The 18,558-nt window shown below is 38.8% G+C and overlaps 1 protein-coding gene and 1 pseudogene across 1 annotated transcript in view; both read right to left on the bottom strand.

Annotated features, from left to right (window-relative positions):
• The window catches only part of MYSM1 (Myb like, SWIRM and MPN domains 1), a 287,009-nt gene that overhangs the window by 94,136 nt on the left and 174,315 nt on the right, over nucleotides 1-18,558 (bottom strand). Inside the window, exon 11 of the mRNA XM_053693624.1 lies at nucleotides 8,743-8,820. Within this exon, the coding sequence (XP_053549599.1) occupies nucleotides 8,743-8,820 (78 nt within the window). The remainder of the gene's footprint in view (nucleotides 1-8,742; nucleotides 8,821-18,558) is intronic.
• Nucleotides 2,852-2,970, bottom strand: LOC128641558 (uncharacterized; annotated as a pseudogene).

Genomic DNA, 18,558 nt, shown 5'->3' with positions numbered 1-18,558 from the left:
ACGAAAACAAAAAATAAAATATGAAAGTAAGAATAAGTTAAAGTAAGGAAACAATATATATATATTAATCACTATGATCTGGGGAAATCTTGCTAATTTTATACTAAATTATATTATTGTTACAACTATAATTGTTTATATTTTTCTTATGCTAGTAGAATAGGCTTTTTATGAATCCTTTGTTACTTGTTGTGTATTCTCTTGAAATGGATCTGTTAATTATTACGGGGTGGTTACTGTTACACGTGAATAATGGGGTAAGTATTCTAACTGGTTATACTACTAAAAAGGGGGATATATCTAACTCTGAATTTAACCCTCTAGGATAGAGGGTATCTAATTTATATATTCATTCTGATTCTTTTTTGAGGAGTTTGGCCTCAAAATCCCCTCCCCTCCAATTACCTCTGACTATACATATCCCCCAGAACTTAAAATGTTGTAGGTTATTGTTATGGGTTTCCCTAAAATGCTTGTATAAGTGGGTATCGAGATTGCCTTTATCAATGTTACATAAATGTTCTCGGATCCTGTCACGTAACATTCGGGTGGTTACGTGACAGGATCCGAGAACATTTATGTAACATTGATACAACATTTATGTAACAATAACCTACAACATTTTAAGTTCTGGGGGATATGTATAGTCAGAGGTAATTGGAGGGGAGGGGATTTTGAGGCCAAACTCCTCAAAAAAGAATCAGAATTAATATATAAATTAGATACCCTCTATCCTAGAGGGTTAAATTCAGAGTTAGATATATCCCCCTTTTTAGTAGTATAACCAGTTAGAATACTTACCCCACTATTCACGTGTAACAGTAACCACCCCGTAATAATTAACAGATCCATTTCAAGAGAATACACAACAAGTAACAAAGGATTAATAAAAAGCCTATTCTACTAGCATAAGAAAAATATAAACAATTATAGTTGTAACAATAATATAATTTAGTATAAAATTAGCAAGATTTCCCCAGATCATAGTGATTAATATATATATATTGTTTCCTTACTTTAACTTATTCTTACTTTCATATTTTATTTTTTGTTTTCGTTTTAAACAATGGAATACCACCCTTTAGTGTGCTGCAGCTTCTATTCCTTAGTACACCCTGAGGCAGTAACAATCCCAATTATATTCACATCATTATTGTTTCATATATAAAGGAACATTCCTGATTCCACAATCTCGTAATGGCAAAAGAAACATAACAGGAAAACATGGGAGATTAAGATTCCCAAAGGAACAAAATAATAACTAATGTGATTCCACCTTAAGAATCATTTACCTGAGAAATCCACCTTAAGAAACAATTACCTGAAAACACACCAACCAATGAGAAGGAAGTAACGGCTTTTTAAATCCAAGTTCTGGCAGCAACTGATATCTTGATAAAGCCCACACACATGGGTGAAACGCGTAGAAGTTGAAGTTGCCTGTTACCAGAACCAAACCCACTAGGTACCTAGTATTTGCCCGCGCGTATTAACGCTAAGAGCGGGTGCCTTTTCCATCTCAGTGATCGCACTTACAAAGATCCAGACTGTTTGTCATAAGCAGGGAGCTGGGAACATTGGAAGCAAAAAGACAACAGCTCGTCAGGTACTTACACGCAAGGAGCGACGTACCTTTGCCGGCCACCTCCCCACGGAGGGAGTGGTGAATCCTGTACTAAGGAATAGAAGCTGCAGCACACTAAGCGGCTCACACGCAAGGAGCGTGTTATGACTAAAGACCACAGACTCTGAGATACATTACAGCGACATTTAGACACAGTCGCTGCAACTTTCTGTGAGTTAAAGTTACATATATAACCAAGCAAAGATACAAAGTATCCTAATTAAGGAACATTTTATCGTTTTTTTTCCCCAGCATACAAATTTTAAATCACAGAGATAAGTCTTGTATGTTTTATACCACACAACCATAAGGGATTTCATCTGTTGCAAATATATAAGGACCATAGAGACTGTCCATTATATTCAGGAACTAATTAATTGATTTTAAGGACATAAAATTGATCAATTCTTTTTTAAAAAGCGCTTATTATAAATATATTTTTTATATCAGGGTGGTATTCCAAGTAATAGTTAAAGATATCGTATCCAATACTTATTTTATGTGTCTGCAAATGTTCTCACGTATTGTTTTTTAAATTTATGTATTGCACAAGTAGGGATTATTCCCACTAGTAAAAGTTTTTTAAAAATTTACCGTATTTGATTTATTCTTTGTTTTGATATAATCTTAATAATTAGGTGTGTTAAGTATACCCAGCTTTCTAGCGCCCTCTCAATCGCCACATTGTTTGTTCCATTTTCTATCTTGAGGAGATAGTGGAGAGTGGCTTAGGTATCCTTTTTAGATTTTAAGCGCTGATAACTCCTGTGCTATCTTGTCCTTGATTTAACAGCAGGCTTATGGATTGTTTCCCCTTATACTAAGGCTGATTGGGTCTCCATGCAGGCTAGTCTGTTCCCGATTGTAGGCAGTAGAGTAAGGATTTCTCTTGCAATTTCGAAAAGAAAATTACTCTGTCATTCTTTTTGTTAGTTTCTCTTATCCTGCGGAAAAGGACGACCCTTACCTCCCGAGATATCAGAGATAATCTCTGACAGGCCAGGTCCAAACAAAGTTTTCCCCTTGTAGGGAAATAGCTAACAGTTTAGACATAAGGGACACAACTGCAGACCAAGGCTTTAACCGTCAGGCTCTGCGAGCCAGAAAAGAGAAACCCGAAATCCTGGCTCCCAGATTTAACTGGAAGAAAGGCATCCATAATAAAAGGAAATAGCTTAGATTAAGAGCTTTTATCCTATCCTGGATTTCATCCAAATAAGCTTCCGTTGCCTACTGCACCTGGGGTTCCCAGGCGGTCTCCCATCTAGGTACTGACCAAGCCTGGCCCTGCTTAACTTCCAAGTTCAGACAGGATCTGGTGCCTTCAAGGTAGTTTGGCGGTAGAGCCTCTAAACAATCTGCCGCCGCACTAGGGACGGTAGCAGTGTACACAGCTGGTTGTCATTGTAAGCCCTATTGTACAAATGTCTTTTTTTTAAGTAAACCCTCTAACCTCTTTCCATAGGGTTTTTGAAGCCACAACTATCCTCTATGGGAATAGTAGATCTCTTAGCTAAGATGGAAACGGTTCCATCTACCTTGGGAACTGTTTTCCAAGCCTCCTTAATAAATAAATGGAGTTATTCCAGGTTAACCTTCAGATAAATTAAATACACAGTCTGAGATCTTTTCCTCAGATACTACCGAAGAATCTTCCTATACAGGCCTCAGGAAAGAAATTTTCGGAAAACTTATTCCCTGAAGTAACACATTTCCTCTTGCGCCAAGGTATGGCAAGGTTACTCCCGAAGGAGATTGAGATGAAGTGCAGGGCACTGCTTGTGAGGGCTACAACATTGGGACACTAGAGGAGAAATTTGCGGCATAAATTGAACCTTATCAATAGATTATTAAACAGTATCTGCCTTAAAAGAAGTTGGCTCAGAAAAAAAAAAATCTATCTGAACCTAACGTTCTTCACATAGATGAACAGAAAAGATTGTGTATTCACATTGGTATCAGAGCATTAACCTTACAAAGGGCATCTAGCAGGACTTCTTGTTCCAAAAATAAAATAGCAAATAGCAGTTGAAATTCTTTAGTAAACTTTTAAAACAAATGTTAAAACGTCACATTTTTTTTGTGTGTTACTGTGTCTCTAAATGTTAAACCGTCATATTTTATTTTTGCGTGTAGATGAAAAAATCACGATACTCAAATGTAGAGGAAAGTCCCTACATCTCAGCTTAATTCTTGCAGAGTTGTCAAAACACAGTCACTTTTACATCGGAGATATCTCTGCAGCCCAAAAGACCGACTCAGCATTGTAGTGCTGTCCGGTTCTCACACAGCTCACCAAACACTGCCCTTATCCTTCTGATACCAGCAGGAAGTTAGACATTAAAAAACGAAGCATATAAGCAGAGTGCGCAAGCCAAGTTGGTGCCACTCGAAGCTTCGCCCCCATTGTGGGCGTTATCAAGGCGAATCTCGGTCGCCATTTTTAATGCAACGGATTCCTTTAAAGTTAAGCCACCGATAGTGAATAAACAGTATGGAGCCAAAATGGGTCTGCTCCTTGCTTCAGCAGCTTAACCCATTTGAACATAAACATTCTCCTCATACTGAGCCGTTCCCTCTTACATAGACCCAGAGATTAAAGGTTGTAGTGAAAAAATCCTCCTCAGCCCCAGTGCCTGCTAAGAAGGTGCTGTCTAAATTATCCTCCTTTACAAATAGGAGTATCTATGTCCCATAAATTAAAGTGCTCCACTTTTTCTGAGATCTTATGTCCCCAGACCCAGAATAAAAAGTCAGCACTTTCCTTTTAATTCTGCCCAACAGCAGGGCAGCTCAGCAGGTTTAAGAGGTCCTCTCCCTCCCATAGCCCTGTGTAAAAAGATAAAGCCTGAGTAATCTTGCTTAGGCTATCAGGAATAGGGCAGCATAAATATATGGGAGGCACAGTGAGAATTATGTCCCACAAGTTCCCATTGCTCTAAAGCCACCAAAACCCTATTGAAGAGACTGATATGGACTACGGATACACCCTAGAACAAAGCAGCACAATCTTGTACTACTTTTTTAAAATAATAAACTCTTGATTGAAGAATCTATACTAACACCTCACTTTACCACTTCCTATCACTAACGTAGGCAAAGAAAATGACTGGAGTGGGAGGGAAGGGAGGAGCTATTTAACAGCTCTGCTGTGGTGCTCTTTGCCGTCTCCTGCTGACCAGGAGGTGAATATCCCATTAGTAATTAAGATGATCCGTGGACTCATCATGTCTTTAAAAAAAAAAAAAAAAGCATACCTAGGTAGGCTCAGGAGCAGAAGTGCAAAAGTGGGAGCTAGCTGCTGATTGTTTGCACCACATATAGCCCTCTTGTCAGTGGCTCACCAGATGTATGCAGCTAGTTCACAGTAGTGCACTGCTGCTCCTTCAACAAAGGATACCAGGAGAATGAAGCACATTTGATAATGAAAGTTGTTTAAAATTTGCATGTTCTTTCTGAATCACAAAGGAATAAAACAAAATGTGTTTCATGTCCCTTTAATTTGATGTAATTTACAGATAGGTTAACACCTTATGGTCTAATGTATTGAGGGGGGAAAAAAGGTATTGTAATATTACACGTTTAATTATTTCCTGCAATTTAATTCAGAAAAGGCTGTGGTTTCAAGCTGAGACTTAGAAGTGCACACTGCAGACTTCACACCCCTAAACACAACAGAGGTGATGAGATACTGAAAAGCAAAGCAAAATGACAGTGGCTAGCCTTGTATACTACAATGAAAAGTCCAGGTTGGTTCCTCTATCTATTGAAAAACAATTGCAACAAAAAAGGTGTTAATTACACTTAATTACGTTACATATTAAAACTAATGTAACAGTCAATGCAATCAAACTGTTTTGCGTTTAAATGCAGAGCTAAAATGACCAATTGTCTGCACTGTATTAATTTGAACTTCAGCATCTCAAATTGCAAACAGTTTGGTAAAAGTCTGACCTCTCCTTGTATGACAATAGATGATTCCAATATACATTTCACCTTCCAGATTGTAACAAAGCGAAATCCTGAAGAAAACCCTGGGTTTGCAGATTCTCCTTGTATGACAATAGAGGACTTCAATATACATTTCACCTTCCAGATTGTAATATAAAGCGAAATCCTGAAGAAAACCCTTGGTTTACAGATTCTCCTTGTATGACAACAGAGGACTCCAATATACATTTCACCTTCCAGCTTGTAACATAATAAAGCAGAATCCTGAAGAAACCCCTGGGTTTACTTATTCTCCTTGTATGACAATAGAGGACTCCAATATACATTTCACCTTCCAAATTGTAACATAAAGCGGAATCCCTGAGAAACCCCTGGGTTTACCGATTCTCCATGTAGGACAATAGAGGACTCCAATATACATTTCACCTTCCAGCTTGTAACATATTAAAGCGGAATCCCAGAGAAAACCCTGGGTTTACTGATCCTATGGGCGCCAACTTGTGTGAGTACCACTGCTAGCAATCATCTATTTGAGTGTTTAAAGCTATATTTACCTACGGAAGTTTTCTTCTGTTTCCTTTGAGGTCTACGCCAAGGAATAAATATAAAAACTTCTCTACTTATCCTCTATTCATTGGACTACGTGATTTTTGGGGTATAATAGTGCACAGTGTTGATAGTTCTTTTCTTACTTTAACAGTTAAATTATTTGCAATATTACAGAAAAGTCTAGTATGAAAGTATAAAGAACCCATTTCTAATGCAATTACAGCAAAAAAAGAAGAAAATTATGCTTATTCACTTAAAGGGACATTTAACACCTGATGAAAATTGCTAAAACCTACTTTTTCTTATTAATAAAAATAAAATAATCACTGCTGTCTATTTTATCTGTTACTGTTACCCCAAACTGTTGACGAAGATTGTTTTGAAGTACAGTGTTGACCCAGTCCTTGATTCTACTATGTTAGCTGCCATATTGTAACGTACTTTACAGGGGCACAGTAGTCACATGCTCATGAAGCAGTCACATGACACACAAAGTATATTTGAGCACATGTGAGCTGCAGTGTCTGAAGCTATTTGTCACTCACAGTATAAATGTATTAGCTTTCCCCATCTATTTATATACACACATTATGCAGCACAATTTAAATAAAATTCTTTATAAGCACTGTTTATGTTTTTTAACACCCCCCCACAGTTTTACTCTTCAAACTGCCCACAAGTTGTATGCTCTAAGCCAGTGATTTTTAACCTTTTTTTTGCCATGGCACACTTTTTTACATTAAAAAATCCTGTGGCACACCACCATCCCAAAATTTTAAAAAAATCACACATTGTAGCCTAATACAGCATATATATCTGCACATACACACAAACACACACATACTGTATGTATTGTGCTGTTATGCCATGCCTCCTACAAACTACCCCTGCACTGGGAGTAAAAAACAAGCTGAGTTTAAAAAATATGTCACACTGTTGTCAGTCTGCTGTGGCACACCTGAGGATCTCTCACGGCACACTAGTGTGCCACAGCACACTGGTTGAAAAACACTGCTCTAAGCAAAGCCGTTTCCAGTGCATGGCTTCAGTCACTATTGTCATTGTAAATCATTTGTTAGCTCTGTGAGGGGGAGAGGGAGGCTCTCAGACATGCTGGATATACTTATATACTCCGTTCAGAAGATTTCTGCTTCTCATGACCTCTCCTGCTTATGTAAAGCACTTGTACCAGCTAAGTGATCAGTTAGTAATGATCGTCTGTTTTAATTAGCAGTGTGATCTGCTCCTGTAACACCCTTTGCCAAAACACAGTCACTAGAGCAGAACTCTGTGTGTGACAGGAGCAGATCACACTGCTAAATAAAACAGAAGATCATTCATTACTAGTGTGTCTGAGAGCCTCCCTCTCCCCCTCACAGAGCTAACAAAATGATTTAAAATGACAATAGTGACTGAAGCCGTGCACTGGAAATGGCTTTGCTTAGAGCATAAAACTTGTGGGCAGTTTGAAGAATAAAACTGTGGGGAGCGTTAAAAACATAAAAAGTGCTTATAAAGCATTTCATTTCAATTGTGCTGCATAATATGTGTGTATATAAATAGATGGGGAAAGCTAAATACATTTATACTGTGATTGACAAATATCTTCAGACACTGCAGATCACATGCTGCAGACAGATGTGATTCTCTAAGTAATATGCTGTGCGTGTAATGTGACTGCATCATGAGCATGTGACTACTGTGCCCCTGAAATTTACATTACAATATGTCAGCTTACATAAAATATCAAGCACTGGATCAACACTGTAGTTCAAAACAATCTCCTTCAACAGTTTGGGGTAAGAAGAACAGACAAAATAGACAGCAGTGATTATTTTATTTTTATTAATAAGAAAAAGTAGGATTAGGGATTATTAGGCGACAGGTGTTAAGGGTCCCTTTAAAGAGACCTTAAACTAAAAACAAATGTCTGTGCATATTAAGGGCCATTATAGTTAAAAACTACATGTTCTTATCTGTTAGAGCATGTAATTTTAAGACTACTATTGTGTGTTTAACTGATGCAAAGGGGTAGAAATGCTGCTTGGGAGCTTAAGTGGAACCTGCCCTTGATCCAATCAGCAGAGCTAGTTGCACATCTGAGTCTTGCAACTAGCGCTGCTGATTGGATCAGTATTGAGTTCTGCTCAGCAGTGCTCTCCAGGTCTCATACACTTGTACTGTAGCAGAGTTAGCCTTGATAAGTCCCCAAGATGAATTTCCAGTACTGAGAATTAGGAAAGCCTAAATTATATGAAATGAGGGCAAAATAAATAATGAAAGTATATTACAATGCTGTTTTATTATGCATAACTAAACATTTTATATTAAAGTCTCAAGTGTTATTGTCCCTTTAAAGGGGCATTTGACCAAGCACCATTTTTAAAGCATTGAGAATTTCTCAAGCCCTGTTATTGGTGCTTGAAACTAATATACAAAGACTACTTAACAGTATATTTTACACATCTATTGAACTGCTTTTGGGACTTTAACTTTATGAAGTAATAAATAAAAATCTGCACAGCTTAAATAAAGCAAGTATTGGCTCATATGCTTTAATCAGTTGCCTGCCAGGTGTAGCACTGTATTACTGAATTAAAAATAAATAAAAAACAAACCTCAAATGTTTGTCCCTCGAGGTCTTTTGCATCACACCAGTTACCCCAGCGATCACGAACCCGGCGCCTTCTTGTGCGCTAAGATCGACAAATAAAAAGCAATGTATATAAACAAGATTTATTCTTTACAATGTTATGTGTACAGCAACATCCCCCCATCATGGTCTGGATTGAAAACACAAGCCTGTACTTACTCTGTATATTAACCCCTTTATGCCGGTACTTAAGTTCCGATGTAAACAAATAAGTAAAGAATTGAAATCGTGCGAGCATACATGCGATCGCGTGATTTCAATTATGGGATCGGGTCTGGGGGGAGTGCCTATGACGCTAGGCACGCCCTCCAGTCCGCGATCCCAGTTAGGAAGCTGTAGCTACTTCAGTAAAGCAGAATGGCTACCACATTCCATGCCGTCCTAACAGCTTTAAAGCCCAGCAGCATTAAGGGGTTAATTTATGTCTGGTGCGGTTTATCATAAATTTGTTTTGCTCTAGAATATCCCTGCTGAATATACTTGGCTATGTGGCACCCCTGTTTTTATTTCTTTTTCTAATATCATGTAGGGGAGCCGCATCTATCCTCACTACAGGGGGCGATCTGGGCCTGGGCTCACACAAGATTTTGTATAATTTTAAGTGAATAGTCAGTCACCTGATCCTTGCTATACTCAGCCTCACTGGAGTTGTAGTCCTAATCTCATAATGGGGAGAGTCAGCTCTGGAGGGGTCAGTTGATTTGCGAGTACATTATTTGTCTTCTTTACAATACTTTAACGGTATAAACTGCACTTGGTAATGTGGTGCCCATGATTTTGTTTATCACTCTATAAATAAAGGATTATTTTTATAGTAATTACTAAAGATACAATAGTCTAGGTTCAATAAAACCCATTTTTTTTAAATCTCGCTAAAAAAACAAAACAAAAAACAGTTGTCACAACTTCGCAACTTGAACTTTGCAGAATTAAGATTAATAGATTTGCTACTGCCCCTCCTCAGAGCAGCGAGTTGCAAGTTCAGCGCCATTATAATCATCTCTCTCATTTATAGAATAAACCGTATGTCAAAAATACGAGCAACAAAATCCCCATCAAAACACTACAGAACAACAAGATAAAACAAAAAGAATAAAAGAATAGTAAAAACAAGACAACATTTTGAGATATCAAGACAAGATCATTTACGAGGGGAATTGCTGAGCCGAGGTTTAGGTGGGAGAATCTTGACCATGCCTCAAGAACGCTCTGGAACTTCCACAGACTATTTTATAATAAAAACAGATGTGCAAATATATAATTTACAGGAGCTGCTTTACAAATGAGCTTGTTTTGCGATAGTAATCACTGTTTTTCCTCATTGCTAGTGGTTCTTGATTGATGTGCAAGACTATCGTGTATTGTGCACGTAATACAATTATGTTTGTTAATTGCTGGAACATCCACAAATAAAAAAATACTGGAAAAGTTAGATAGGTAAAGTGAAGCTTAATGGGAATGAGTACTGTAAAATTGGTTTCCTCTTAATGTGGTTACAATTACTTGTTATACTAGCTGCAGGACTTAAAATGTATGTGAAATTGCTCCTTTAGTTATATTTTTTGAATATTAAATAGCGGTCTCAGGTAATTGAAACCACAACCCAATTAAATAGGTTGGGCTTACAGGTAGTGCAGACCTTATTAGCATCACTCTATACTTACACAATACCCTCCTTATCTTATCTCTCTATACACAGTGAGACCAACATTTAGATGGAACAATGGAAAATTGATAGTTATATTTCTGTCCCATGCAACTGGGAACTTTTGCATAGTTTTTCTATCACCAGTACATAAGTATTGAAATATTTAGTGTAGGTGGGGATACAAAAAGCAAAATCATCTATTTCAAATGAGAAAATTAAAGGGATAGTAAAGTCCAAATTAAACTTTCATGATTCAGATAGGGCATGTAATTTTAAAGAACTTTCTAATTTACTTTTATTATCAAATTTGCTTTGTTCTCTTGTTATTCTTAGTTGAAAGCTAAACCTTAGGTAGGCTCATATGCTAATTTCTAAGCACTTGAAGGCCGCCTCTGCATTTGACAGTTTTTCACAGCTAGAGGGCGTTAGTTCATGTGTTTCATATAGATAACATTGTGCTCACACACTAATTGCCTGAAATGCAAGTCTGTCAAAAGATCTGAGATAAGGAGGCAGTCTGCAGAAGCTTAGATACAAGGTAATTACAGAGGTAAAAAACATAATTTATGTAAGAACTTACCTGATAAATTCATTTCTTTCACATTGGCAAGAGTCCATGAGCTAGTGACATATGGGATATACGATCCTACCAGGAGGGGCAACGTTTCCCAAACCTCAAACTGCCTATAAATACACCCCTCACCACACCCACAATTCAGTTTAACGAATAGCCAAGAAGTGGGGTGATAAAGAAAGGAGTAGAAAGCATCAACAAAGGAAATTTGGAAATAATTGTGCTTTACACCCTGTTCCAAATTATTATGCTAATGATTTCTTTCTCATTTACCTAAATAATTGATGTAAACAACAGTCAGCATAATTCTCATGTTATCAACTATTAAGAGTACAATTCAAATTTTATTGAACAAACCTCCTAATAAAAGTATTTTATTTAAAAAAATAAAAAAAAATTACAATGCACTGTTCCAAATTATTACGCACAGTAAGTTTCAAAACACTTTATAGGTTGTAAAGAACTGAAAATTGTCATTTGTTGTGTTTGTAGCATATTTACTGAAATTAAAAGCTATTTCAATCAAACTTTGAACAACATTTTAACTTTTTAAACATTTTAACAGGTCACGTTACATTTTAACATAGGACCCCTTATTTGATAGCATCTTCACAAGTCTTGCATCCATTAACCCCTTAATGACCACAGCACTTTTCCATTTTCTGTCCGTTTGGGACCAAGGCTATTTTTACATTTCTGCGGTGTTTGTGTTTAGCTGTAATTTTCCTCTTACTCATTTACTGTACCCACACATATTATATACCGTTTTTCTCGCCATTAAATGGACTTTCTAAAGATACCATTATTTTCATCATATCTTATCATTTACTATAAAAAAAAATATAAAATATGAGGAAAAAATCGAAAAAAACACATTTTTTCTAACTTTGACCCCCAAAATCTGTTACATATCTACAACCACCAAAAAACACCCATGCTAAATAGTTTCAAAATTTTATCCTGAGTTTAGAAATACCAAATGTTTACATGTTCTTTGCTTTTTTTGAAACTTATAGGGCCATAAATACAAGTAGCACTTTGCTATTTCCAAACCATTTTTTTTCAAAATTAGTGCTAGTTACATTAGAACACTAATATCTTTCAGGAATCTCTGAATATCCACTGACATGTATATATTTTTTTTTAGTAGACAACCCAAAGTATTGATCTAGGCCCATTTTGGTATATTTCATGCCACCATTTTACCGCCAAATGCGATCAAATACAAAAAATCGTTCACTTTTTTACAAATTTTTTACAAACTTTTGGTTTCTCACTGAAATTATTTGCAAACCGCTTGTGCAATTATGGCATAAATGGTTGTAAATTCTTCTCTGGGATCCCCTTTGTTCAGAAATAGCAGACATATATGGCTTTAGCATTGCTTTTTGGTAATTAGAAGGCCGCTAAATGCCACTGCGCACCACACGTGTATTATGCCCAGCAATGAAGGGGTTAATTAGGGAGCATGTAGGGAGCATTTTGGGGTAATTTTAGCTTTAGTGTAGTGTAGTAGACAACCCCAACTATTGATCTAGGCCCATTTTGGTATATTTCATGCCACCATTTCACCGCCAAATGCAATCAAATAAAAAAAAAACGTTAACTTTTTCACAATTTTAGGTTTCTCACTGAAATCATTTACAAACAGCTTATGCAATTATGGCACAAATGGTTGTAAATGTTTCTCTGGGATCCCCTTTGTTCAGAAATAGCAGACATATATGGCTTTGGCGATGCTTTTTGGTAATTAGAAGGCCGCTAAATGCTGCTGCGCATCACGCGTGTATTATGTCTAGCAGTGAAGGGGTTAATTATGTAGCTTGTAGGGAACTTGCAGGGTTAATTTTAGCTTTAGTGTAGAGCTCAGCCTCCCACCTGAAACATCAGACCCCCTGATGCCTCCCAAATAGCTCTCTTCCCTCCCCCACCCCACAATTGTCCCCGCCATCTTAAGTACTAGCAGAAACTCTGCCAGTACTAAAATAAAAGGTATATTTGGGCTTTTTTGAGTTTTTTTTTTTAGCATATTTACATATGCTGCTGTGTAGGATCCCCCCTTAGCCCCCAACCTCACAGATCCCCCACCAAACAGCTCTCTAACCCTCCCCCTCTGCCTTAATGGGCGCCATCTTGGGTACTGGCAGCTGTCTGCCAGTACCCAGTTTAGAACAAAAATGTGCTTTTTTTTTTAACAAAAATCCCTTTTTCTGTAGTGTAGCTCCCCCCACACCCAAGAACAACCCCCCACCCCTCCAAGATCCCTTTTACTAAAGTTTATTTGTTTTTTAATGTGTCCCTTTTCCCCCACAGTTACAATCTAATTTTCTGTAGTATAGCGGTTCCCACCCGCTCCCGCCCCGTGCACGCGCCCGCCCGCCACTCTCTGTGCGCGCGCCCCCGTCAGCTCCGGCCCCGATCCCGCCCCCCTCCACCTTATACGGCCCATCGATGGCCGCCCCACCCGCCCTCCCAAGTCAGCTCCCACCCACCAACGTTACCGGCCACCGATGTCCGGTGCAGAGAGGGCCACAGAGTGGCTCTCTCTGCATCGGATGGCCATGCAGGGTTATTGCAGGATGCCTCCATATCGAGGCATCACTGCAATAACCGGAAAGCAGCTGGAAGCGAGCAGGATCGCTTCCAGCTGCGTTCCACACTGAGGACGTGCAGGGTACGTTCTCAGGCATTAACTGCCTTTTTTCTGAGGACGTACCCTGCACGTCCTCAGTCGTTAAGGGGTTAAACTTGTGAGTTTATGGACAGTTTCTGCTTGAATTTGTTTGCAAGATGTCAGAATAGCCTCCCAGAGCTGCTGTTTGGATATAAACTGCCTCCCACCCTCATAGATCTTTTGCTTGAGGATGCTCCAAAGGGGGGGGTGGAGGTCACACCATGACTTTCTCTCCTTTTATCCCCATAGCAGCCATTGATGCAGAGGTATTCTTTGCAGCATGAGATGGTGCATTGTCATGCATGAAGATGATTTTATTACGGAAAGCATAGTTCTTCCTTCTGTACCAGGGAAGGAAGTGGTCAGTCCACATACTTTGCAGAGGTCATCTTTACAACTTCAGGGACCCTAAAGGGGCCGACCAGCTCTCTTCCCATGATTCCGGCCCAAAACATGACTCCACCACCGCCTTGCTGACGTTGCAGCCTTGTTGGAACAGGGTGGCCGTCCACCAACCATCCACTACTCCATCCATCTGAACCATCCAGGGTTGCACAGCAATCATCAGTGAACAGGACTGTTTGAAAATTAGTCTTCATGTATTTTTCTGCCCAATGCAGCCGTTTCTGCATGTGAGCATTGGTTAGTGGTGGCCGAATGGAAGGTTTGTGCACAGTTGCAAGACTCTGGAGGACTCTACACCTTGATGTCCGTGGGACTCCAGAGGCACCAGCAGCTTCAAATATCCGTTTGCTGCTATGTAATGGTATTTTAGCAGCTGCTCTCTTGATCCGATGCATGGATCTGGCAGAAATTTTCCTCAATGTGCCTATGTCTGTAAGAACTCGTCTGTGCTCTGAATCAGCCACAAATCTCTTAATAGTGCGATGATCACGTTTACGTTTTCGTGAAATATCTAATGTTTTCATACCTCGTCCAAGGCATTGAACTATTTCACTATTTTCGGCAGCAGAGAGATCCTTTTTCTTCCCCATATTGTTTGAAAATGGTGCTCTGCTTAATAATGTGGAACACCCTCATTTAGTAGTTTTTCCTTTAATTGGGCTCACCTGGCAATCTAATTATCACAGGTGTCTGAGATTGTTTTCAGTGATCAAAAGAGCCCTGAGACACAATGCCATCCATGAGTTAAACTGAAAAAAAAAAATGTAATCTTCGTGACACTGAAATAGAATTTGCATAATAATTTGGAACAGGGTGTATACAAAAAATCATAACCACCATAAAAAGGGTGGGCCTCATGGACTCTTGCCAATATGAAAGAAATGAATTTATCAGGTAAGTTCTTACATAAATTATGTTTTCTTTCATGTAATTGGCAAGAGTCCATGAGCTAGTGACATATGGGATATCAATACCCACGATGTGGATCTTCCACTCAAGAGTCACTAGAGAGGGAGGGAATAAAAATAAAAACAGCCATATTCCGCTGAAAAATTTATCCACAACTCAAAAAAATAAGTTTATTTCCATTTTTGAAAGAAAAAAAATCAAAAAGCAGAAGAATCATACTGAAACAGCTGCCTGAAGAACTTTTCTACCAAAAACTGCTTCTGAAGAAGCAAATACATCAAAACGGTAGAATTTAGTAAATGTATGCAAAGAGGACCAAGTTGCCGCTTTGCAAATCTGATCAACTGAAGCTTCATTCTTAAAAGCCCACGAAGTGAAGACCAATCTAGTAGAATGAGCTGTAATTCTCTGAGGCGGGGCCTGACCCGACTCCAAATAAGCTTGATGAATCAAAAGTTTCAACCAAGAAGCCAAGGAAATATCAGAAGCCTTCTGACCTTTCCTAGGACCAGAAAATAAAACAAATAGACTGGAAGTCTTCCTGAAATTTTTAGTAGCTGCTGTAAGGATCTTTCCAAAGAATTCTTAGGATTAGGACATAAGGAAGGGACAACAATTTCTCTACTAATGTTGTTAGAATTCACAACCATAGGTAAAAATTGAAAAGAAGTCCGCAAAACTGCCTTATCCTGCTGAAAAATCAGAAAAGGAGACTCACAAGATAGAGCAGATAGCTCAGAAACTCTTCTAGCAGAAGAGATAGCCAAAAGGAACAACACTTTCCAAGAAAGTAGTTTAATGTCCAAAGACTGCATAGGCTCAAATGGAGGAGCCTGTAAAGCCTTCAGAACCAAATTAAGACTCCAAGGAGGAGAAATTGATTTAATGACAGGTTTAATACGAACTAAAGCTTGTACAAAACAGTGAATATCAGGAAGTATAGCAATCTTTCTGTGAAATAAAACAGAAAGAGCGGAGATTTGACCTTTCAAGGAACTTGCAGACAAACCCTTATCCAAACCATCCTGAAGGAACTGTAAAATTCTAGGAATTCTAAAATAATACCAGGAGAATTTATGAGAAGACCACCATGAAATGTAAGTCTTCCAAACTCTATAATAAATCTTTCTAGAGACAGATTTACAAGCTTGTAACATAGTATTAATCACTGAGTCAGAGAAACCTCTATGACTTAGAACTAAGCGTTCAATTTCCGTACCTTCAAATTTAATGATTTGAGATCCTGATGGAAAAACAGACCTTGAGAAAGTAGGTCTGGCCGTAACGGAAGTGGCCAAGGCGGGCAACGGGACATCTGAACCAGATCCGCATACCAAAACCTGTGTGGCCATGCTGGAGCCACCAGCAACACAAAAGACTGTTCCATGATGATTTTGGAGATCACTCTTGGAAGGAGAACTAGAGGCGGGAAGATGTAAGCACGATGATAACACCAAGGAAGTGTCAGTGCATCCACTGCTTTCGCCTGAACATCCCTGGACCTGGACAGGTATCTGGTAAGTTTCTTGTTTAGATGAGAGGCCATGAGATCTATCTTTGGAAGACCCCCCATCTGAACAATCTGAGAAAACACATCTGGATGGAGAGACCACTCCCCTAGATGTAAAGTCTGGCGGCTGAGATAATCCGCCTCCCAATTGTCTACACCTGGGATATGCACCGCAGAGATTAGACAGGAGCTGGATTCCGCCCAAGCAAGTATCCGAGATACTTCTTTCATAGCTTGGGGACTGTGAGTCCCACCATGATGATTGACATAAGCCACAGTTGTGATATTGTCTGTCTGAAAACAAATGAACGGTCCTCTCTTTAGCAGAGGCCAAGACTGAAGAGCCCTGAGAATTGCACGGAGTTCTAAAATATTTATTGGTAATCTCGCCTCTTGAGATTTCCAAACCCCTTGTGCTGTCAGAGATCCCCAAACAGCTCCCCAACCTGAAAGACTCGCATCTGTTGAGATCACAGTCCAGGTTGGCCGAACAAAGGAAGCCCCTTGAACCAAACGATGGTGATCTCCATCATGTCAGAGATTGTCGTACATTGGGATTCAAGGATATTAATTGTGATATATTTGTATAATCCCTGCACCATTGACTCAACATGCAAAGCTGTAGAGGTCTCATGTGAAAACGACCAAAGGGGATCATGTCCGATGCTGCAGTCATGAGACCTAAAACTTCCATGCACATAGCCACTGAAGGGAATGACTGAGACTGAAGGTGCCGGCATGCTGCGACCAATTTTAAACGTCTCTTGTCTGTTAGAGACAGAGTCATGGACACTGAATCTATCTGGAAGCCTAAAAAGGTGACCCTTGTCTGAGGAATCAAGAAACGTTTTGGTAAATTGATCCTCCAACCATGTTTCCGAGGAAACAACAATAGTTGATTCATGTGAGATTCTGCAGTATGTAAAGACTGATCTAGTACCAAGATATCGTCCAAATAAGGAAACACCGCAATACCCTGTTCTCTGATTACAGATAGTAGGGCACCCAGAACCTTTGAAAAGATTCTTGGAGCTGTTGCTAGGCCAAATGGAAGAGCAACAAATTGGTAATGCTTGTCTAGAAAAGAGAATCTCAGAAACTGATAGTGTTCTGGATGAATCGGAATATGAAGGTACGCATCCTGCAAGTCTATTGTGGACATATAATGTCCTTGCTGAACAAAAGGCAGAATAGTCCTTATAGTCACCATCTTGAAAGTTGGTACTCTTACATAACGATTCAAAATTTTTAGATCCAGAACTGGTCTGAATAAATTTTCTTTCTTTGGTACAATGAATAGGTTTGAATAAAACCCCAAACCTTGTTCCTGAGGAGGAACTGGCATGATTACCCCTGAAGACTCCAGATCTGAAACACACTTCAGAAAAGCCTGAGCTTTTACTGGATTTACAGGGATGCGTGAGAGAAAAAATCTTCTCACAGGAGGTCTTACTTTGAATCCTATTCGATACCCCTGAGAGACATCTGAATCCAATGATTTTGGACAGATTTTATCCAAAAGTCCTTGAAAAACCTTAATCTGCCCCCTACCAGCTGAGCTGGAATGAGGGCCGCCCCTTCATGCAGACTTAGGGGCAGACTTTGGTTTCCTAAATGGCTTGGATTTATTCCAATTAGAGGAAGGCTTCCAACTGGAAGCAGATTCCTTGGGAGGAGGATTGAGTTTTTGTTCCTTATTTTGACAAAAGGAACGAAAACGGTTAGAAGCCTTAGATTTACCCTTAGGTTTTTTTATCCTGAGGCAGAAAAACTCCTTTTCCTCCAGTGATAGTTGAAATAATAGAATCCAACTGAGAACCAAATAAATGATTACCTTGGAAAGAAAGAGATAGTAATCTAGATTTAGATGTCATATAAGCATTCCAAGATTTAAGCCACAAAGCTCTTCTAGCTAATACAGCTAGAGACATGGATCTAACATCAATTTTGATAATATCAAAAATGGCATCACAAATAAAATTATTAGCATGTTGCAGTAAGCGAGTAATGCTAGATATGTCAGGATCCAAATCTTGTTGCGCTAAATTCTCCAACAAAAAA

This window comes from Bombina bombina, chromosome 10 (assembly GCF_027579735.1).
Source record: "Bombina bombina isolate aBomBom1 chromosome 10, aBomBom1.pri, whole genome shotgun sequence".
NCBI lineage: Eukaryota > Metazoa > Chordata > Amphibia > Anura > Bombinatoridae > Bombina > Bombina bombina.
This window is presented reverse-complemented; position numbering and strand designations above follow the sequence as displayed.